Below are 23,935 nucleotides of genomic sequence, written 5' to 3'. Positions count from 1 at the left end.
CTAAATTCAAAGAAATGTTAATGCTCAGTAAAGTATTTTAGGTGCTTGCTGTGTGCCAGGCTCTGTTTTCGGTTTCTGTACACTAGACTATTCTAGATATTTCATAGAAGTGAAATTACATAATATTTGTCCTTCTGTGACTGACTTATTTCACTAAGCATAATGTCTTCAAGGTTCACTTATGTTATAGCATGTATTAGGACTTTTATTTCTCCTTATGACTCGGTAATATTCCATTGTATGGGTAAATGAAGTACTTTTGAATGCATGGGTTTGGTCATTGGAGTCTCTATCTTGAGAAATTATTTCTGAAATCTTGGCCTTTTTTTTGGCGGTAAGTACATAAGGTAACAAATCATTTGCCAGTTCAACATTTTTTCAATGTACAATTCAGTGACGTTAACTGTGTTTATGTTGTGCAGCTATCACCACTATCCATTTCTTAGTTTTTCCATTGTCTTTAATAGAAGCTCAGTGCCCCTAAGCAATGACTCCCTCTTTCCACCTTCCTCCCACCCCTGGTAACCACTAAGAAACTTTGGTCTTTATACATTTGCTTATTCTAGACATTTCATATAAGTGAAATCATATAATATTTGTCCTTTTGTGACTGGCTTATTTCACTCAGCATAATGTTTTCAAGGCTCATCCTTGTTGTAGCATATGTCAGGACTTCATTTTTCTTTTACGGCAGGGTAATATTCCGTTGTACGTTATGTATTGCATTTTGTTTATCCATTCATCTGTCGATGAACGCTTAGGTTGTTTCCGCCTTTTGGCTGTGGTGAATATTGCTGCAGTGAACATTGGTGTACAAGCCTCTGTTGGTATTCCTGCCTTCGATTCTTTTCAGTGTATACTTAGGAATGGAATTGTGAAGTCTCAGCTTTTGAAGTTACAGAAGTAGACGTTAAAAAATTTCTGAGTTCTTTTTTTTTTTTTTAACTGGAGAAGCAGACACTGAGTTCACAAACATGTTTCTATCTGTTGACTTATGAATAGTCATTGTCTCAGTTAAACTCTTCTACCAAATTCGTATCTAGATTAACAGAAGCGTGGCTGGAGATCACTGGGTCTGAATTCTTTATTCCATAAATTAGAAAGATAAATGACTTAACCTAAGGCCAGCTTGAACAGTATTTTTACATGCTATGCTGTCTCTGTGTACCTAGTTTTACCTGAGCCTTATTATGATTTTAAAATGATATAACTTACTTTTGATAGAGGAAAAGAAATCTTAATGTAATTTTGGAGTTTGGCAATAGTATTTTTGTCATAGTACTGTCAAATAAATCTGTACTTAAGTATGGAAAGACTGTATTCAAAAAGGCGATTGTAATAGGAAGAATGTTCTGACCACAAGATCTGTAAGCATCTTAAAATAGGAGGATAAGCAGAGGTAGCAGGGTCTTTGTGCAGGTCTGGGGCGAGCAGGTGAGGAAGTGGACAGCAGGGAGTTAGGGGCATGGGGGACTAGCAGTTAGGGGTGTAGGGCCAGCAGGTGTGGATGAGCTGACTACATGATCAGAGTGGTTTAACTGGAAGTGTTTTTTCTGCTGTCAGCTGGTGCTCGGAATAAGCTATTGAGGGAGGATGTTGTGCATCTACTCGCTTAAGCTTAAAGAACAAAAAAATTTTTTTTTTCTTTTAGGGTGACTTTAAAAGGATAAGCTAAAGTTCAGAGGCCTGTGGGGAAGGGAAAAGCTTGAATAAAATTTGGTCAAGCCAGTCAGTGGGTTAATGAATAATTGTGTGCACTTGGTCAGTCCTCACTGTTGTTTAGAGACAGACCAAAACCAAACCCGTTGCTGTCGAGTCGATTCCGACTCATAGTGACCCTATAGGACAGAGTAGAACTGCCCCGTAGAGGTTCCAAGGAGCACCAGCCAGATTCAAACTGCCGACCTTTTGGTTAGCAGCTCTTAACCACTATGCTACCAGGGTTTCCTTAAGACAGACAGCCTGTACTTAAACACTGTTGTTGTTAGCTGTCATTACTCATGGTGACCCCATGCAACAGTGGAAGGAAATGCGGCCTGATCCTGCACCAAACTCATGATTAGTTACAAACTGGACTGCTGTGATCCATAGGGTTTTCATTGGCTCAATTTTGGAAGTAGATCAATTGCCAGGTCTTTCATCCTAACCTGTCTTACTTTGGAAACTCTTCTGAAACCTGTTCAGCATCATAGCAACATGTAGCCTCCACTAAGGTGGGTGATGACTATGCATGAGGTACGTTGGCTGGCATTTGAACCCTCGTCTCCTGCATGGGAGGTGAGAATTTTACTACAGAACCACGAATGCCTCTAAACACAATTAAGGATAGACAGGAGTCATTGTGAGGTTGGTCTCATTAGATTTGGCCTGATTATTTACATAGGTATCGCAAGAATAGTAACCATATTGGCCTTTTATGTTTGGGTGTTTTTATACGGAACCTCAGATTGAACTTTGAGGCTAGGAGAATTTGCCATTAGATTTCACATGCAGTACCTGCAGAACTAGGTGAATTCCTCTCTTCTTGAGGTCCCCAAAACATCTTTAACCTTTTTGTACCTGGTAGGAAGTGATCCTCCTTACTTTACCTGTAAAACTGGAAACCATGTAAGCCAGGTACCAGACCAGTTTTCCCAAGAGGACTCTAAGCATTGGCTCCGTAAAGTCAACCAAACCTGTTGCGCTCGAGTTGATTCCGACTCATAGTGACCCTATAGGACAGAGCAGAACTGCCCCCATACAGTTTCCAAGGAGCGCCTGGTGGATTCGAACTGCCAACCTTTTGGTTAGCAGCTGTAGCTCTTAACCACTATGCCAACAGGGTTTCCGTGTAGTCAACTGTAGCTCCTTAAAAGTGTCTTGTCATATCTGATTAAAAGAGCATCATTTTCAAATATGACATTCCAGTCAAATCTTTGGTTGTGTAGCCAACGTTTCCAATTATGTCCTGTTAACAAGGAGTACAGACTCTTATTGAAGCTATGCAAATAACTATATTGCCGTGAAAGTAAGAATACACAATAAAACCAAACCCAGTGCGGACTCATAGCGACCCTATAGGACAGAGTAGAACTGCCCCATAGAGTTTCCAAGCAGCACCTGGCAGATTCGAACTGCTGACCTTTTTGGTTAGCAGCCGTAGTACTTAACCACTACACCACCAGGGTTTCCAGAAGAATACATAGTAAGCATTTTCAAGTTCTGGAGGGGTTAGGCAAGAAGAAAAGCTAAATGTTTTATTTCTGTTTATAAAACTGTAATCTACTAAATTGTTATGAACTTTAAATTGCTTAAGAGAAAAAGGAAAGGGGGTCTTATATCCAGAAAATGGAACATAAAAGCATCAGCAGTATTTTAAACAGAACTCAGTCATCATCACTATATTCAGTCTTATGTAATTCTTGTTCTGCTCCGTCTTGAGTTTGCAGTTTTATGAACCCATCTACTTCTCTACTGTAGTTCTGTGAAATCCTGACTGAGTCCGCTAGTATGATCTCAATTTAAGTGATACTGTCAGAAGCCTGTACCCAGTATCTGGCATAGTCTCTTTTATGGGTCTTTGAGATAGTCCCTTTCTTTTGAAGGTGAAGCACTTCGGTCTGTAGCTAATTTGCAAGCTCTTTCAGGGAAACATTAGAATAAAACAAAAAACTATCTGTAGATGACAAAAGACTGAAGATGGAGGTGGTAACTTACTACTGATAATTATCAAAATGAAAGATCTGAGGAGAGTTTGTTACAGAATAATGCAGTTGCCAGCACTTTCACAGGTTCCCTCCCAGGCTGTGAGACCAGGATTTGGTAGCTGGCAGTTGTCATTCAACCGACAGAGAGGAAAAAAAAAAAGGCAATTGACAAAGAAAAAAAAAATTTTTTTTACATGGAAAACAAAGTCAATCCAAAAAAGTTGTAGTCAGAATATCTATAAGCATAGTGATTATTTTTAAAGAAGAGTGGCTGTTAACATCTGATGTATGAACGTGGATGTCTTGGTTACCTAGTGCTGCTGTAACATATACCACAGCTGGATGGTTTCAACAAACGGAATTTTACTTTCTCACAGGGTAGTAGGCCAGAAGTCCAAATTCAGGGTGCCAGCTCCAGGGGAAGGCTTTCTCTCTCTCTCAGCTCTGGAGGAACATTCATGTTTTCAGTCTTCCCCTGGACTAGGAGCTTCTCTGCGCAGGAACCCCAGGTCCAAAGGATGCGAACTGCTCCTGTTGCTGCTTTCTTGGTAGTATGAGGTCCCCCTGTCTCTCTGCTCCCTTCTCTCTCTTATATCTCAAAAGAGATTGGCACAAGACACAATCTAATCTTGTAGATCTCATCAGCAAAACTGCCACTAATCCACCTCATTAACATCGTAGTGATAGGATTTACAACACATAGAAAAATCATATCAGATGACAAAATGGTGGACAGTCATACAATACTGGGAATCATTACCTAGCCAGTTAACAAATATTTTTTGGGGACACAATTCAATCCATGGCAATGGATGAATATAATCTTTGCAGAGAAAAAAGCTTCAGACGTTAGGTGCTGTTGAGTTGCTTCCCATTCACAGCGACCCTATGTACAACAGAACAAAATGCTGCCTGGTCCTGCACCATCCTCACAATTGTTAAGCTTGAGCCCATTGTTGCAGCCACTGTGTCAGTCCATCTTGTTGAGGATCTTCTTTTTCACTGGCAGCCTACTTTACCAAGCATGATGCTCTTCTGCAGGGACTGGCCCCTCCTGATAGCATGTCCAAAGTATGTGGTATCTTTGCTTTTAAGGAGCATTCTGGTTATACTTCCAAGGCAGATTTGTTTGTTCGTTTGGCAATCCATGGTGTAATCCTGAGACATAATATGCCACACATATATCAAGTATATAAAAAACCACTTGCCGTTGAGTTGATTCAGACTTATGGTGATCCAATTCAGGCTCATGGTTTTTCAGAGTAGAACTGTGCTCCATAGGGTTTTTAATAGCTGATTTTTTGGAAGGAGATTGCCAGGTCTGTTTTCTGAGGTACATCTGAATGGACTCAAACCTCTAATCTTTTGTTTAGCAGCTGAGTGCGTTAATCATTTGCACCACTCAGGAACTCTATCAAGCATGTGGTTAGAGTGTGTTAAGAATATATCAAGATTATCGAGTAAAAATTTTCAGTGTGTGTGTAGGTTCTATCTATATATTAATAAAATTTTATAGGTAAATGATATAAATCCCCAGTTTAAACACTGCCTTCGAATATACTGAATTCAAATGAAAGAAATCAAATTGTGACCAAGTCAATATTAAAGAAAAAACCAAACAAAACTGAAATTATGACTGATGACACTGTTGTTGTCTAATATCAGGCAAAGTAGCAGTGAGGGCATTGATATATTTCTAGGAATTTCATACAATTTCTGAAATATTTGCATTAATAACATTTCACCCATACAGATTTAACTAGGGAGGGCTAAGCATCTCTTTGATTTTATAACACTTCTTATGCAACTCATAATGTCAGATAAACCTGACTGTTGTTGTTGACTGCTGTTGAGTCAGTCAGCACTTCTCTTTTTTCAAGGTGAAAGAACAGATTCATTGTGATTTTCTGGGAAATCTCAGAGACAATTGTAGGTACAAAAGATATTTAAGATTTGCTTTTGAGAAGGCAAAATATCGAAAGTCAGGAGGTTTGAATGTTTGATTAAATAGGATCATGAGTGAATGAGATACAATATTTGGCTACCTATTTAACCAAAGTGATTAAAAAAAAAAAGATTTTATTATGGGTTTATTTAGTTGTTCTACCTGTGTTTGTGTTAGTTTTGGTAGGTAGTGGTTTCCAAAAATTTGTCCATTTCCTCTGGGTTTTCAAATTTGTTAGAGTACAATTTTTCATAGTAATCTGATGTGATTCTTTTAATTTCAGTTGAGTTTGTTGTGATATCGTTCATCTCATTTCTTATTCAGGCTATTTGCTTCCTTTCCTGTTTTTTTTTTGTCAGTTTGGCCAGTGGTTTATCAATTTTGTTGATCTTTTCAAAGAACAAGCTTTTGGTCTTGTTAGCTGTTTTAATGTTTTTCCATTCTCTATTTCATTTAATTCTGCTCTGATTTTTATTATTTGCTTTATTCTGGTACCTGAGGGTTTCTTTTGTTGCTCTCTTTCTATTTGTTCAAGTTGTAGGGATAATTCTTTGATTTTAGTCCTTTCTTCTTTTTTGGATGTGTGGATTTATTGCTATAAATTGACCTCTGAGCACTGCTTTAGTTGTGTCCCACAGGTTCTGATAGGAAGTGTTTTCATTCTCATTGGATTCTATGAATTTCTTTATTCTGTCCTTAATTTCTTCTGTAACCCAGTAGTTTTTGAGCAAGGTGTTGTTCAGTTTCCAAGTGTTCTGATTTCTTTTCCTTGCTTTTTCTATGGCTTTATGGTCAGAGAAGATGCTTTGTAATATTTTGGATTCTCTTAAGGCTTGCTTTATGACCTAATATGTGGTCTATTCTGGAGAATGTTCCATGTGCGTTGGAAAAGAAAGTATACTTGGCTGCTCTTGGCTAGAGTGTTTATGTATCTATGAGGTAAAGTTGGTTGATGGTGGCATTTAGACCTTAAACCCAGTCACCCAGTGCTGTTTACGTGCCTTTATTGAGTTTCTTTCTGGACGCTCCGTCCTTCACTGAAAGTGGTGTGTTGAAGTCTCCTGCTATTATTGTGGAGCTTTCTGTCTCACTTTTCAATACTGTTAGAGTTTATTTTATGTATCTTGAAGCCCTGTTGTTGGGTGTGTAAATACTTATTATGGTTATATCCCCATAGTATAATGATCCTTTAATCATTATACGGTGTCCTTCCTTGTCCTTTGTGGTGGGTTTAACTTTAAAGTCTAATGTGTCAGAAACTAATATTGCCTGTCCTGCTGTTTTTTTGATTGTTACTTGCTTGATATATTTTTTCTACCTTTTGAGTTTTAGTTTGTGCCTTTAAGTCTAAGGCGTGTCTCTTGTAGGCAACATGTAGATGGATTGTGTTTTTTTATCCATTCTGCCACTCTCTGTCTTTTTATTGGTGCATTTAGTCTATTTACATTCAGCATAATTATGGATAGGTATGAGTTTAGTGCTGTCATTTTGATGTTTTTTGGTGTGTGTGTTGTTGACAGTTTGTTTTTTCTCCTTAATTTTTTGTACTGAGTAGTTTATATATTGCCCTTTCCTCTTTTTTCATTGTTGTTGATTTTGTTTTTCCTCTTTTTATTTTTCTTGTATTTTATTTTGATGTGAAAGATTGTTATTTGCCTTTGTGCTTACCTTAATATTTACCCCTATTTTCTAAGTTTAAACCAAACTTTAGTCTCTTTATATTGCCTTGACATCCTCTCTATATGAAAGATCTATGGCTACGTTTTTAAGCCCGTCTTTATTGATTTAATGTTGTCTTCTTTTACATAATGACATTGCTGTTTCCCTGTTTTGAGCGTTTTTTGTCTTGATCTATTTTTGTGATTTCCCTATCAGGGTTGATCTCTGGTTGCCCTGTCCTGTGTTCTAGTCTTGGGTTGTTATCTGATGTTATTGGTTTTCTAACGAGAGGACTCCCTTTAGTATTTCTTGTAGTTTTGGTTTGTTTTTTTGCAAATTTCCTAAACTTCTGTTTATCTGGAAATGCCCTAATTTCACCTTCATATTTGAGAGACAGTTTTGCCGGATGTATGATTCTCGGCTGGCAATTTTTTCCTTCAAGGCTTTGTATATGTCATCCCATTGCCTTCTTGCCTGCATGGTTTCTGCTCAGTAGTCTGAGCTTATTCTTATTGACTCTCCTTTGTAGGTGACTTTTCATTTATCTCTGGCCACTCTAAAATTCTCTGTTTTGGGTCTTGGCAAGTTTGATTGTAATATGTCTTGGTGACTTTCTTTTTAAGATCTACCTTATGTGGAGTTCAGTGAGATCTTGGATAGGTATCTTCTCCTCTTTCACGATATCAGAAAAGTTTTCGTCCAACAAATCTTCAGCAATTCTCTCTGTACCTGTTCTGGTACTCCAGTCACTTGTAGGTTATTGATAGAATCCCACATGATTCTTATGTTTCTTCATTTTTTTAAACTCTTTTATCTGATAAGAAAAAAGATTTTTAAAGTAAACATAGGAAGTAACAGGATTGTAAAGAACCTTACTTTCAAGAGTGAAAAGATTTTGCTTTTTAAAAAAAATAATCAAAGACGTGATAAATTCAGCGTAAAGCACAGGATACTCTGATAAGGCAGAGTCTTTGCCCTCTAGGCAGATTACTCAGACTGCAAATAAAAAATATAACCTCTTGTTAAGAGCAGACCTATAATCCAAGAAAGTTTTATCGTTTTAAAAGGAAACCAAATTCTACTTTTGCATAGGTAAAATATTTGACATTAAATCCCTTTTTGTAAATCTTGTAAATAAAGTCATAAAATCCTAGCCAACTATGACCACAACAGATAGGATTCCTTTTTCATGGACTTTTTATAACTTTTTACATCCATTCAAGTTTTGTTCTACATTTTCCTCTTTCTTATTGTGGAACAATTAGTCATTTTACTTTAGTACAAAACTATTTTTTTTTTTATTTTAGATGAAGGTGTACAGAATAAACTAGCTTCTCATTGAACAATTAGTACACTTATTGTTTTGTGACATTGATTACCAACCCTGTGACATGTCAATGTGCCTTGATCTTGGGTTCCCTATTGCCAGCTTTCCTGTCCCCTCCTGCCTTCTAGTCATTGCCCCTTGGCTTTTGTGCCCCTTTAGTCTCGTTTTGTTTTATGGGCCTGTCTAATCTTTGGCTGCAAGATGAACCTCAAGAGTGATTTCATTATGGAGCTAAAAGGGTGTCCGGGGGCCATACTCTTGGGGTTTCTCTAGTCTCTGTCAGGCCAGTAAATCTGGTCTTTTTTTGTGAGTTAGAATTTTGTTCTACATTTTTCTCCAGCCCTGTCTGGGACCCTCTATTGTTATGCCTGTCCGAGGAGTCAGTGGTAGTAGCCAGGCACCATCTAGTTGTGCTGGACTCAGTCTGCTGGAGGCTGTGGTAGTTGTGGTTCATTAGTTGTCTGGAGTAGTCTTTCCCTCGTATCTTTAGTTTTCTTCATTCTCCTTTGCTCCGGAAGGGGTGAGACCAGTGGAATATCTTAGATGACTGCTTGCCAAAACTGTTTTCTTTTTCTTTAACAAAAACATCTTCACATGTTACATACCTTGCATGCAGAGTTCTTCCTTTCTGTTACTATATTTCCTAGTAGAATCTCAGTTATATATGTGAAACTTTTAATAGCAGTAACTTCTGTTTTACGGAGGAAACTATGAAGTAGATAGTTGTTAACTGTCTGTCATACACCAGCATTTCGAAGTAGATTAGCAGAGCTTATAAATAGGCATCATACAATTTTTCCTAACCATGCATGGCCTTATAGTACAACTACTCAATGTGGCAAAAATGAATGAGTTCATTAATAGACTCATATAGATAGTTTTTCTGTACCATTAAAATAAGACTCAGAAAGTATATAAGCTTAAAATTATGTTTTAGTGTTTTCTCCTACTTAGAAATGATCTAGGTATTTAATGAATAGCCGTCAATTAATTTAGCATAAGTCTTAAGATTTCCACTTACCAAGAGATCTTGGAAACTGTTTTCAAATGGGTTATTACAAAGATTAATTACTGTTGAAATAAAGTTTGTAATAAATTATCACATAATTACTGTTGAGATAAATTGTGTAAACACAAATTTACACTTTTTATAGTCCTAAACATCTAGTAGATATAGTGTTATTTGCTAAGTAAACCTGTGTAAGTTTAGGAAGAACATACCCAAGTAGAATAAAAGTGTATGCCTGTATTCTACTTAACTGCTTAACTCAGAAGATATAGCTGTTTCTATCAAACCTATAACATTAAACTAGCCTAATTTGCCAAAGTACCTAAGTTACATGAACTTGGATTCGTAAAACATTTCCAGGAATTTTAGGGATATTCAGTTTATATAAACATTTATAATAAACTCTGACTTGAACTCCTTTAAGAGATATTATAATCTAGTTGGTAATACCATCCAGAGATGGGAAAATACTATATATATGACATGCATGTATGCATGCATACACATATAAAAAATACAGACATAAATAGAGAGCTTGTAGTTCAGATTTAAAAATGTCAACTCACTGGTTTATAGAAAACTCGTTCTCATCCTTGCCCCACCTTTACATTTTTACCAGGATTGTGTTTCTGACTGATGGGGCAAGTTGAGGTTGCCTGTTAAAGTTGAGAGCTGAAGTATTGCCACCAATATTTGTGGAGGAGACCTTTAAGATTTCCTTGATGTGTAGTCTTACGGAGACTGTGGACTAAATTTTGGGCAAGAAACTGAAGAGACAAAGTGTCTGTCTGATTGTCTCTAAAGCCTTTCTGAATAGATAAGACTCAGTTTTTTTCAGCTTTAGATGTTTGCTCTTGGGGTACCTGAGCCCCTTGAGAGTCTCCAGTGTGGGGAGAGGGAGGCATAAGCTCGGGTGACTATAGGGAGTTGAGGCATTGGAGTGGTAAAGGAAAGGTTTGGCAGGGGTGGATAGAAGGGTAAGGAGGTAAGGGTGTTGAAGGGGCATAGATCAGAGGATTCAAGGGAGTCATGGGAAGACTGAAGATAGTATAAAGGAGGAGGGAAGAATGGGGGGCCATGGGAAGGGAGAGGTTTTAGGTGAGCCAATTTGGGGACATGCTAAGTTTCCCAAAGAGGACATTGAAGTTCTAAATTATCTTTGGTAAAATTTTGCCATTTTTGAAGATGTGAAACTGGGTTAGAGCCATAATGGTAAAGCATGTAGTCAGCAGGAGAAGAGGAGGGAGGGTGCTTGACAGAGTGAGAGTTCCCTGTGGGATTAGATAATTAAATCAGAGATAACACTTTAATGGAGCTGGGAACGAGAACCTCTTGAGTACTCCCTTGTGCAATCCCTGTCCAAGGAGCTAAGGAAATTCCCTTGCGCAATCCCAGTGGAGGAGCTGAGGAAACTCCCTCACACAGTCAACACCTAGGGAAGTTAAGAAGAGGCCTTATGGGAAGAGTTGGGAATATTTCCGCCTGAGAGTCAGGGAGTGATTCCCCATTTGAAAAGCCAAAGAAAATTTTCTTTGCCTGAAAGAATCAAAGTAACTTCTTACTGTGCTACAACAGATAAGAGCACTGGTTCAAGAGTTGAGCTCACCAAAAAAAATCTCTGGATCTCTGATCTGGAGAGGAGTTCAGATGATTTGCAAAGTGCAGGAGTGGTGTTGGTCCATTGGTAAAGTCCAGTCTTCATTCAAGACACATCACCATACAAATGTCAAATAAAAACAGATTCAGACTTAGGTACTGAGAGACATTATTTGCAAAGACTATTGCAATTGGGAGAATGCTCTGACCACAAGCTCTCTAGGTATCTCAGAATCAAACAGAAAAATATTATAATAAGGCAGAGTCAGCAGGATTTTTGTGGGGAAGCGGGGCAAAAGGATGAGGGTGAGCAGATAGCAGGATCAGGGCAGTTTAACAGGAAGTGTCCCCCCCCCCGCCATTGTCAGGTGGTGCTTGGAATGAATCCCCAAGGGAGGATGTTCTGCATCTGCTTGTTTAAGCTTAGGGGCAAGCTAGCCTTTTGGGGTTTGTGGAAAGGAGAGAAGCCTGATTAAAGTTTGGTCAAGCCAAGCCAATGGATAAATAATGGACACTTGTGAGCACTTGATCAGTAAGTGTAAAGTCCTTTTGGGCTTATGGAAAATGTACTTTTAGAGCAAGTTCCAAAAGATTTTAAATACTAGTAAGCATGTTTACTAGTGTGTGGTGAACTATGCTAGCAATTGGGGATAAAATGAGTTATAAGACATGGCTCCTCTTCCCAAGGGGCTGAGGTCCTGTTTGAGGTAGGAAACATCCTTTTAAAAATGCTAGTGTCGAATCGACTCAACGGCACTGGGTTTTTTCTGGGAGTGTCAAATAAGTGGTAAAGACTAGGAGTTCAAAGAAGGAAAGCCAAGGTAATTGGGAAGATTTATGGAGTAGAAAAGATGTGAATCTGAGAATGGGAAAGAGGTGTGGAGTGGACAGAGAGACAAACTTGTGGCGATGGACTATGATGTACTCACAATTTACATGTAACAACTAGTTTGTATGGTGCAGAGGCTATAAAAAAAGTTTAGAGTGGTAGGTGTAGAAGTCACATGGTGAAGGACTGAAGTACTGAGGCTTTATGTTTTAGGCAGCAGGGAATGAGAAAACTTTTTGTAATACTAGATACTGACAGAAGTATTAGAAACAGGAAAGGGAAGGGGGAGTGTTGAGATGACTTATTATTAGGGTAGTTTAGGTGTAAGACCATGAAGATCTAGAGTAGGATAAGGGTGGTAAAAATGGAAAGGAAGAGGCAATTTTAAACACATGTGAAGGAAGAATCAAGACTGAGTGAATGGCAGACTGGGGGAAGAGGGAGAAGTCAAGGATGGCTCCAGGACATGCCAGTAAAATTAGGAGAATGGTGATACCATTTACTGATGAAGTTTTTTTGGGGGATGGGGGGGAAGTGGTTAATGGGAAGAGATGGCCAACAAGTTGTAGTTGCGGGACTGAAGGTTAGGCTGGAGATGAAGATTTGGAAATTACGTATATAGAGTTGCTTGTTGACCATGTGAACTTGGATAATTTCCTCTTCTGTATTCTCTCCTTTGGGGAACAAAAGAGAGTCCTGATGATATCTCTATTTAGGAAGTGGGAGAAAGACTTGAAACTAAAAGACAGGCAAAGCATGACCAGATAAACAAGAGTAATAGATAGTATAGTATAAGGAGAGCATCTTACCCAGGTAGGGATGTATTTACCTGTGTTCAGTGGTGCAGAGAGGTCAAGAATAAGGAGTAAGAAAAGAATTTTTGGTTATGGTTTGGAATTTGGATTTGGTTGTGAAGGCTTAGGAAAGCAGTTTGAGTTGAGTGATGGGTAAGAAGTTAGACTAAAGGAGTTAATGGTTAATGAATGGTAGTGTGAAGTATATATCAATGCTGTAAGGTTTTGTGGTTAGGAGAAATGTAATTGTTTTCTTGGTGGGAGCAAAATTAGTAAATCAAAGTTATTCTGATAGCAGGGACCTATGTCTGTGGACAGAAGGCAGTAGTCATTGAAGATACAAGAATTAGGGAAAAATATAGGGCAGAATTTGGGAGGAGGTAAGGGGTACTGAACCCAAAACACTGCTTTAGCCTTAGAAAGGGTAACTTGTCTTTTGAAACTGAGGACAGGATGGGTGAAGGTATAGAGAGATTTTTGAGGAGTAAAAATGAAAGGTGTTGGGGATGTGTGAAATTTACCATTTCCTGATTGACAGAGACGAGATGATCTGAGAATGAAGAATTCAAGGCATTTATCATCAGGAAAACAAAAAAAGTTCAGAAAGGCTGCTTGAGAAAACTTGGTGAGAAATTTGTAAAGGGAAACAAGGATTCCTGAGTACTAGTGAGGATTCTACTAAAGAGATGTAATAGTGATTATCTGGTAACAGTAATGGGAAGTCAGAAGAAGGTAATCTCTTTGGAATGGAAAATACTGATCGCATGGTATATGTGCTGCAACCAGGGGGCGAAGGTGTGTGTGGGTCCAAACAAAAACACAACAATATTACAGATCAATCAAATTGGGTGTTTCAGATATCCCATATATATATATAGTTGAATAGATATTGTTGACAATATTACAGGAAGTATTCAAGCATCAGAAGGGTGGCAGGACAGATGAACTCTGGGATTTCCTTTTAATATTGGGAGGTTTGCATACAGTCCTTTAAACTCATAGCGACCCTATAGGACAGAGTAGAACTGCCACATAGGGTTTCCAAGAAGCATGTAGTGGATTTGAACTGCTGACCTTTTGGTTAGCAGCCAAGCTCTTAACCGCAGTGCCACCAAGTTCAGTCCTCCATACTCCATTATGACCAGAACAACTAAAAACAATTAACTTGCCTTGCACCCCCCCCTTTCCTTTTGTATTCAGAAGGCTTAAAACCCCAAACCTACTTCTGTCAAGTTGATTCTGACTTATAGTGACCCTACAGGACAGAGTAGAACTGCCCCATAGGGTTTCCAAGGAGCAGCCAGTGAATTCGAACTGCCTACCTTTTGGTTAGCAGCCAAGCTTTTAACTACTACACCACCAGGGCTCCCTCACAAGGCTTGGGAGGCCTTAAAGGACCAGAAAGGTTCTTAGGATTTTGTAGACCAAATGTTCAGTAGAAAATGTTAATGTTTGACTTTAACGTAAGCTTTATATTTAGGTTTAGTATTAGGTCTTATTTAAAAGTCATTCTAATAATCATATATGGGGAAAAAAAAAAAAGCCAAACTCGTTGCCATCGAGTCGATTCTGACTCATAGCGACCCTCTAGGACAGAGTAAAACTGCCTCCATAGGGTTTCCAGGGAGTGACTGGTGGATTCGAACTGCAGACCTTTTGGTTAGCAGCCACAGCTTTTAGCTACTGTATCACCAGGACTCCAATAACAATATACAGCAGAATAAAATTTGTATTAAGAACTGTTTCTCTGCCATACTGTTTATTTAATAGCTTTATTAAGATACAACTAATATACAATAAATCGCACTTACGTAAAGGGCAAAATTAGTAGATTTTGACACGTATATACCTTTGAACCCATCCATCATTGTAACCATCGCCCACAAAAGTTTCTTTGTGCCCCTTTATGTCCCTTCTGCTTGTTCTTTGCTACCCCTCTCCCCTACCTCTAGGCAACCATTGATCTGCTTTCTGTCACAAATCTGCTTTTTGTCACAATAGATTAATTTGCATTTTCTAAAATTTTACATAAAGGGAGTGTATACTCTTTTTGGGAGGTCTGCCTTATTTCATTCAGCTTAATTATTTTGAGATTCATCCATGTTGCTATGTGTATAATAGTTCATTACATTTTATTACTGAGTAGTATAATTGTGTGGATATATCACATGTTATCCATTCATGTGTTGATGACCTTTGGGCTGATTCAAGTTCAGGTTATTGCAAATAAAGCTGCTCTGAACATTTATGTACACATCTTTGTATCAGCATATGCTTTTATTTCTTGAGTAAAAACCTAGGCATGGAATGGCGGGAGCATATGGTAGATGTATGTAATCTTTTATAGAAACTGTTTTCCAAAGTAGACGCCCCATTTTACGTTCCCACCAGTAGAGTGAGTGTTCCAGTGGCCCCATATCCTTGCCACACTTTGTATAGCCAGACATTTTAATTTTATCTCATAGACTATTTTAAGAAGAAAAAACCGTCCTGGTGAAATTAACCACCCCCCGCTACTTTTTGTTTTTAAAATGCTGCAAAAATAATATTTTGCGTGTGAAAAGATTTTAGTCAGTCTTCTATAGATTTGTTTACTCTTTATTCTTGATCATGTCTACTCACTAATGCTGATTTGAAACCCAATTTATAAGAACCAATACATTTCTTTCCTTTTTACTTACATATTTTTCTTTTTTTGTTCTAGCGGCCCCTTTGTTGCTTTATGCAAACAGACGGGACTTGCGATTGGTTGATGCTACAAATGGCAAAGAGAATGCTACGATTGTAGTTGGAGGCTTGGAGGATGCAGCCGCGGTGGACTTTGTGTTTGGTCATGGCTTGATATACTGGAGTGATGTAAGCGAAGAAGCCATTAAGCGAACAGAGTTTAACAAAACTGAGAGTGTACAGAATGTTGTTGTCTCCGGATTATTATCCCCTGATGGGCTGGCATGCGATTGGCTTGGAGAAAAATTGTACTGGACAGATTCTGAAACTAATCGGATTGAAGTTTCTAATTTAGATGGATCTTTACGAAAAGTTTTATTTTGGCAAGAGTTGGATCAACCTAGAGCTATTGCCTTAGATCCTTCAAGTGGGTAAGTTTGGTTTAATGTACAAAGATCATTGCATCTCCTTCTCCAGGTTTCTCTCCATGGGCATTAGCCCCCTTCCACAAGAGGAAAGATCAAAAACAGGCATTTTAGACTCTTTGAATTCATTTGCCAAGTAGATTTGAACATAGGAAGTTATGTTGTATTCTTAAAGTAAGGTGTTTTTGTAAATAGTTTTGTGTTTCTAATAGCATTTATGGGATAGCCATGTTTATAGTTTTTTGTTTTGTTCTGCATTCATTTTTCATAATCATGAAGGGGTAGTTAGAAGGCAGTGAAGAAGGAATGAAGATTTAACAAGAGCAGTATTTGATAGCTCAAGATGAGATAGAAAGAAATCTTCTGCTCTTGTAACTCTCATTATATATGCAATATTTTTGTAGTAATAGTGTCTTTTCTTAATAGACCTTTTTTTTTTTAAGGAAAGCTTACATAGCAAATTAGGTTCCCCTTAACAATTTTTATACAAATTGTCCAATGCCATTGGTTACAATTTTTATAATGTATCAGCATTTGCATTATTTCCATTCTGTTTGTTCAGTTTCCTGTTGATGTAGCTTCCCATCCCCTCCTTCCCCTCTCACCTTTGCTTTTGGGTAACTGTGGAGTGTTTGGTCTCATATTGTTAATTGTTTAAGGGACCACATTACTCATGATTGATATCGTTTACTTTATAAGCCAATCTATTATTTGGCTGAACGGTGACCTGCACAAATAGCTTCACTTCCAAGTTCAAAGGGCATCTTAGGGTGATGGTCTCAGGGGTTCCCCTAGTCTCTATTGATCCAGTAGGTCTGGCTTTTTTTAGGGATTTGAGTTTTCTACATTTTTCTCCCATTGTATCCTGGACCTTCAATCATGTCCCTGGTCAGAATGCTTGGAAGTGGTAGCTGGGCAGCATCTAGTTTTTCTGCTATCAGGTTGGAAGAGGTGGTGGTTCGTGTGGGCTGTTAGTCCCGTGCACTAGTTTCTTATTTGAGCCTTTGATTTCCTTCATTCTCTTTTGCTCCATAGGGGTAGAGACCAGTAATTGTATCTTAGGTGGCCACTCTCAAGATTTTAAGACCCTAGATGCTACTCACCAAACTGAAAAGTAGAATATTATCTTTGTGAACTACGTTAGGTCAGTTGACTGAGTTGTCTCCCCGAGGTTATAGTCCCAAGCCTTTTGACCCAGTAAACCAATCCCATGAGTTATGTGGATATACCTAGGAAGCATCTGTAACTGTGCTCCCTATGTGGTTTGTTATATATGTGGCTATATATGCAGCACACACGAACGTGTGTGTATATACATATGCCTACAGATATATATGCATGTGCATTTACTTGCTTATGCCTTCCTTTACACACATATGCATCCATACCTAACTACAGAACCACACGCTTTTTTTTTGTTTGTTTTTACTGTTGTTGCAAAATTGTGTATGTTAGAGCATTTACTGAAATTTTCCCTTTTTTCGTGTACTTATTAGCACATTTACCTTGATTATGTTGTGCTGACTTCACCCATATTTGGAATTGCCTTTTCCATCACCAAAAGCAACAAGCATCTACTATCTAGAAAGTGATTCCTCCTCTATTTCCCTTCCGACCCTGGTAACCATCAAAGAACTTTGTTTTCTGTGTGTGTATCTATTCTTGACTTTTTATAATAGTGGGACCATGCAATATGTCTTTTCGTGCTTGACTTATTTCACTTAACGTAATGTGCTTCAAATTCATTTGTGTTATAAGATGTTTCACGGACCCCTCATTCTTTTAGTTGCGTGTGTTCTGCAGTTTGTTTATCCACTTACCTGTTGATAGGCACTTAGGTTGTTGCCATGTTTTTGCTATAGTGAATAAATGCTGCAGTGAACATAGGCGTGCATATGTCTATTCGTGTCACTGCTCTTACATCTCTAGGGTATATACCTAGGAGTGGGATTGCTAGATCATAAGGTATTTCTATTTGTAGCTTTTTGAGGAAGTGCCGCATTGTTTTCCACAGAGGTTGTACCATTTTATAATCCCATCAGAAATGTATAAGAGTTCCAATCCCCCCACACCCTTGCCAGTATTTGTTGTTTTCTGTTTTTTTTGATCATTGCCTTTTTTGCAGGGGTGAGGTGGTATCTCATAGTAGTTTTGATTTGTATCTCTCCAGTGGCTAATGATTGTGACCATCTTTTCATTTATTTGTTGGCCACCTGAATGTCCTCTTTAGTAAAGTGTCAGTTCATGCCCTTTGCCTGTTTTTTGATTGGATTGTTTGTCTTTTTGTTGTTGAGTTGAAGTTTTATGTATGTTTTAGAGACTAGTCCCTTATCAAGGAGCCCTTGTGATGCAGTGGTTACAGTGATTGACTGCTAACCAAAAGGTCAGCGGTTCGAAACCACCAGTGGCTGTACGAGAGAAAGATGTGGCAGCCTGCTTCCATAGAGATCTACAACGTTGGAAACCCTTTGGGGTTGCTATGAGTCAGAATTGACAGCATTGGGTTTAGGTTAGACCCTTATCAGATACGTCGTTGCCAAACATTTTTCCCCAGTCTGTAGGTTCTCTTTTTATTTCCTTGGTAAAGTCTTTTGATGAGCATAAGTATTTAAGTTTTAGGAAGTCCCAGTTATCTATCTTCTGTCATTTGTGCATTTTTAGTTTTGTTTGATTAGATTATTTATAGACTTTTACTTTTTACAGTAGTAAGTTACAGAAAAATTATGCAGGAAGTTAGAGTTCCTGTTTACTGCCTCCTGCTGCACATGTTTCTCCTATTAACATTTTACATTCCTGTGGTACATTCGTTACAGTTGATGAACCAGTATTGATATGTTATTAACTAAAGTCCATAGTCCACATTAGGGTTTACTCTTTGTGTTGTGCAAGTGATTAATGTGATGGGTCCACCATTACAGAATCAGACAGAATAGTTTCTTTGCCAGAAAATGCCCTTTGTTCCAATACTAGTGTATTTTATATTAAACACTGAAGTGTTATTTAATGTCAGTTTGGAGTGCAAAATAAAAATTAAGTTGTTAAACGACTCATTTCTAGTTAGCTAAACATATTTTGCAATAAAAATTCATTTTCTAATGAGAAGGGAAACTTACAACTATGGGTAAATCTCATTACAAAATGTGAACTGTGTCCCCATATTGCTTCTCTTTTACTATGCCTCAATCTTACTGTACCATTTCGAATATTTCTTAATTGAATAAACTGTCATGCCAGAGGCTGTCATGGCTAAGTATGGATAGCTATCTAAACATGAGCCTGAAATGAGTTGCTAACAGTTGGTTAAGATCTGGAGATAAATAACCTGTAACTATTCTAATACTTCGTTTGCTTTTAAAACTCATTTTACAGAAGGGAATGGATTAGTATTATGTAATAATATTATGTAATAAAGTAATGTTTGGCAAAAATGAAAGATTTGTACTTGTTTGTCTTGTTAATCAGGCCTGATTTCAGGACAAAGGTTGGAGAAGATGGATGTTATAGGAAAATGAAAAGATTTGTCTGACTATGAAAGATAAACACGGACAATAAAAACCAAAAAACCAAACCTGTTGCCATCGAGTTGATTCTGACTCATAATGATCCTATAGAACACAGTAGAACTGTCCTGTAGGGTTTCCAAGAAGTGGCTGGTGGATTTGAACTGCTGACCTTTCGGTTAGCAGCCAAGCTCTTAACCACTGCGCCACAAGGGCACCTCATGGACAATCTTGCAGTGAAATTTTAGGGTGAGACTTCCTGGAAAGCAGAGATACATTTGTTCTGGAGGGGGCCTGAAGGGTGTGTGGTATGGTCAGGTGTTACACCAAAAAAAAAAAGCACCACAAAATACCGTAGTGGTTCTGGTGGTAGAAATAAGGATCCAGTGTACTGAGGAGGAGGTCTCAGCTGATGGATGTGCAGTAAGCTACACTAAAGAAGAGTTTGGTTGTTGAGAACTTGAAAGATATTTTTGAGAAATGGAGTTCATGGCTTGCCAACAGAGTTAGTAAATCTCAGAGAATGTTGAAATGTTTTTGAGGTTACTGCTTTGTGGCACACACGGGATTTGGGTGCTTTCAGTTGTCATTAGGGACTACTCTTGCTGAAAAGATAAACAGTGTTTTTTCTTGACAAGTTAAATTTTATAAATGTAGGTGAAGGTTGAAATTTCACCCAAACATTAATGGTTAGTATGTTCATAATTCTATGTTTTGTATTCTTGTTTGGGAGGGAAGGGAACTGTCTTTAAGGATTTACTATCTATTTAAGGACAGAAAATTTGGGAAAAACAGCTTTTCTATCTTCAGAGCAAGTTAATTTGCATTATGTCGTATATACGTGGGGAAGGGAGAGTGTTAAAGGAATTAGGTCGACAAGAGTTCTTAAGGAGTATGGGTGGATAAAATAGTTTGGTAATTGCAACCCTGGAATAGCGTTTTGATCGTTTCTGTGTGGGATAATGATTCTGTCGTTGTTATGTGATAGTACATATTCAGTGAACTGAGTGTATAGGGAACTCTTGACTATTCAGGATCTAATAATTTTTTGTCTTCTGGAACTAATGAGCCTTATTTCTGGGTGACTGCTAAGTGTTTTAGGAAATAAGCTTGCTGTATGATTAAAAAATACATTAGAGGAACCCTCATCCATAGACTGTGGAATTGTAAAATGGTGCAGCTGTGGTAGAAAATAGTTCGGCAGTTTCTCAAAAAGTTAAAAGTAGAATTATCATATTACCTGGCAATTCCATTCCCAGGAATATAATCAAAAGACTTGAAAGCAGAGACTCATACAGCTACTGTACACCAGTTTTCATTGCAGCACTATTCACTATAGCCAGAAGGTAGAAACAGGTGTTGCATCTACAGATGAATGGATAAACAAAATGTGGTATATATATACCAAAAAAAATAAAAAAACATTGCCATTGAGTCAATGGAGTATTATTCAGTCATAAAAAGAAAGGAACTCCTGATACATCTACGACATGGATGAACCTTGAAAACATTATGCTGAGTGAAATAAGCCAGGCATGAAAGGACAAATACTGTATGATTGATTCCACTTATAGGACATATCTAGAATAGGCAAATGCATACAGAAAAAGTTTATCAGTGGTTGCCAGGGGTGTGGGGAACAGGGAGATACTGCTTAAGGGGCACTGAGTTTCTATTTGGGATGAAGAAAAACTTTTGGGAATAGATAGTGGTGATGGTTGCACAACATGGTGAATGTAACTAATATCCCTGAACTGTACACTTGAAAATGGTTAGAATGGCAAATTTTGTGTTTTACCAGGAGGGAGGTGGGAGGGGGAAATGGAAATTATTGCGTAAGGGTTTCTGTTAAGGATGATGAAAACATTTGGAAATGGATAGTGGTGATGGTTACACACAATTAATGTCACTGAATTGTACATGTAAAAATGGTTGAAATGGCAAATGTTATATATTTTTGACCACAATTAAAAAATATATATATTGTCAGGGGCTCAGAGGGAGAGGGGAAGGAATGACCAAGTTGAGCATAGGGGCATATTTGAAATAGTGACACCATTCTGTATCATACTGTGATAGTGAATACATGACGCACATAGAACTGTACAACACAACAACGCAAAGAGTGAGCCCTAGTATAATGTATGGACCTTAGTTAATAATAATGTATCAATATTGGTTCATCAGTTATAACAAATCTACCACAGGAATGCAAGATGTGAATAATAGGGGAAACTGCAGGGGAGAGAAGAGGTATGTGGGAACTCTGTACTTTCTGCACTATTTTTCTGTAAACCCTAAAACTGTGCTTAAAAAAAAAAAAAGTGTATTAAAAAATACATTAGCATTTCTGTAGCTTTAGTCTATCCATGTTACTTTTCAATATTGAAGGTGAAAATTTGCCAGAGACTCAGCTGATAAATTACTGGAAGGATCAGTGATAATGTGCTTTGAAGATAGAAAGTAGTGTAACTTCACTTCTGAGGGCGGTTTGGTGAAGAATAACTGTATTTTTCCTGAGACCTAAAGGCTTGGTCAAGCATGCAATGAAAGATCTTTCTTTATTTTTGATGTCTGTGGTTATTGTTGTTTTGGTATATGATCACTTTTTTTTTTTAGTTCTCCTGAATTTTCTTTCAATTTTTTGGAATGTTATTTTGTGTCATATGGCTATTTTAAAAATTGCATAGCTGGTAATAAAATACAACTGCATGGTATATATTTGGTAATTTGTATGATGAAATTTATTTTAAATTATATTTTAAACTCATGCATTTAAAAATACTTTCTATTAAATAATCTCTCAGTGTTATCCTCGATTTGTATCATGGTTTGTGGTTGTAGTGGAAAAGTAGTTTAGGTAGAGTATATTATTACCTGTCAAACAGTAGAGATTATTTGCAGATTTATTCTTTCTGGGAGATAGGAAGTTTGCTTTCCAGAGAAAATACATGAAAACAGTGCTGAGGAAAAATGTAGGCTTTATCAGAGCTTCAGAAACATCCTGGGTTGTGAGGTTCAGAAGAGCTGACTGAGTTCTCTCACATCAGCTTATGTAAAAGGAAAGCTATTGAATAACTGGTATTGTTTGAACCCTGGGAACTAGTGCAGACATCTGTGAGCTTTTGAATGTATGGAGTTCTTTGTGTCATCAGTCCATTTAGCCTAGACTGAAGGAAGATTTTTATTCCCCTCTTTAAATTTGGCCTCTATTAATCTGAATTTTTTTTTTAAAGAGTGACTGGCAGTGTAGGATTCAGAATAAGGAACAAGAAAATGTGTGTATAAAAATTGTTCCAGAAATGAACCATAGTTATAGAAAACAGTATTCTTACTTCATAGTGAATAGAGGTAATTCCAAGATATGTGGCTGCTCATAGTGGTGGAGTTCTTTATGTGTTGCATAATGACTATACTGATTTTGGTGATGTTGAGGACAAGCTCTTTCAGGTACAAATCTGTAAGCATTCCCAAGGGTTTTTGTTTGTTAGGAATCTTTTCATATTCAAAATGATTTTAGATGTTTTTTTAAAAAGTTAAACTTCAGTGACTCAGTCTGAAACGAATTCATACTGAAAAGCATTGAATGATATATTTTTGAAAACAGTTTTATCGTTGTTAATTGTAGTTTAATGCCACTAAAAGTTCTCCTTTAAGCTCAGTGGAAAAAGATTTATAATTTCTGTGTCAATCATATACATATAATTGTCATATCTTGAGTATGTTTAAAATTATTTTGTACACTGGTAAACCCTGGGGGACTAATAAAATAGTGTCTGCCAAATGATAGGTGTTAAAATATTTTTTGGGCAAATGGATGAGTCTATATAGTATGTTTTCTTACAGTCCCATTAGTTTTCCTTGTTAGGAGAGAAAAGGTTTTTAAGCAGATGTAAACTTTACCATGGTCTTTATTGAATTTCAAATTAATTTGAATTTTATTAAAATTGTTTATTTAAAACATAATTAAGATTTTTAGTCTCTAGTGATGTGATTAAGACCTACGGCTGCTAACCAAAAGGTTGGCAGTTTGAATCTACCAGCTGCTTTTTGGAAACCCAAGGGGGCAGTTCTACCCTGTCTTATGGGATCTCTATGAATCAAAATCTACTTGACAGCAATGGTTTTTTTTTTTTAGTTTTCAATAAAAGTTATCAAGATCATATTTTATAAAAAATACTCAGTGGAGCTGGTTTTGTGTCCTATGACTTACTCTGTTACATATCAGCAAGTTAATTCATTTTCTTGGACAATTTCCTCATCTCTAAAATGATGAGTTCTTTCAGTTTGAATTGTTTAAGTTTTAAAAAGTAAGACATTTAGGGAATATTTTCAGTAAAATTAAATGACTTTATGTAGCCCAGTTTACTAGCTTTTTTTTTTTTTTAAATAAAAGTTTTCCTTGTTTGCTGCATTGAGTTTTTATTTCTTCCTCAGTAGAAAGAAAAATGAAACTTTGTGCTTCTCTTGCATTTTGGGGATCTCGTCTACCCTTGGT

At 37.4% G+C, this 23,935-nt stretch overlaps 1 protein-coding gene across 2 annotated transcripts in view; it reads left to right on the top strand.

Annotated features, from left to right (window-relative positions):
• LRP6 (LDL receptor related protein 6) overlaps positions 1-23,935 on the top strand; it is a 170,383-nt gene that overhangs the window by 5,702 nt on the left and 140,746 nt on the right. For both annotated transcript variants that reach the window (XM_049882499.1, XM_049882498.1), the window contains exon 2: positions 15,550-15,943. In XM_049882499.1, the coding sequence (XP_049738456.1) occupies positions 15,550-15,943 (394 nt within the window). The remainder of the gene's footprint in view (positions 1-15,549; positions 15,944-23,935) is intronic.

This window comes from Elephas maximus, chromosome 4, assembly GCF_024166365.1.
Source record: "Elephas maximus indicus isolate mEleMax1 chromosome 4, mEleMax1 primary haplotype, whole genome shotgun sequence".
Taxonomy (NCBI): domain Eukaryota; kingdom Metazoa; phylum Chordata; class Mammalia; order Proboscidea; family Elephantidae; genus Elephas; species Elephas maximus.
The sequence above is the reverse complement of the archived record's forward strand: the minus strand, read 5'-3'. Positions and strand labels throughout refer to the sequence as shown.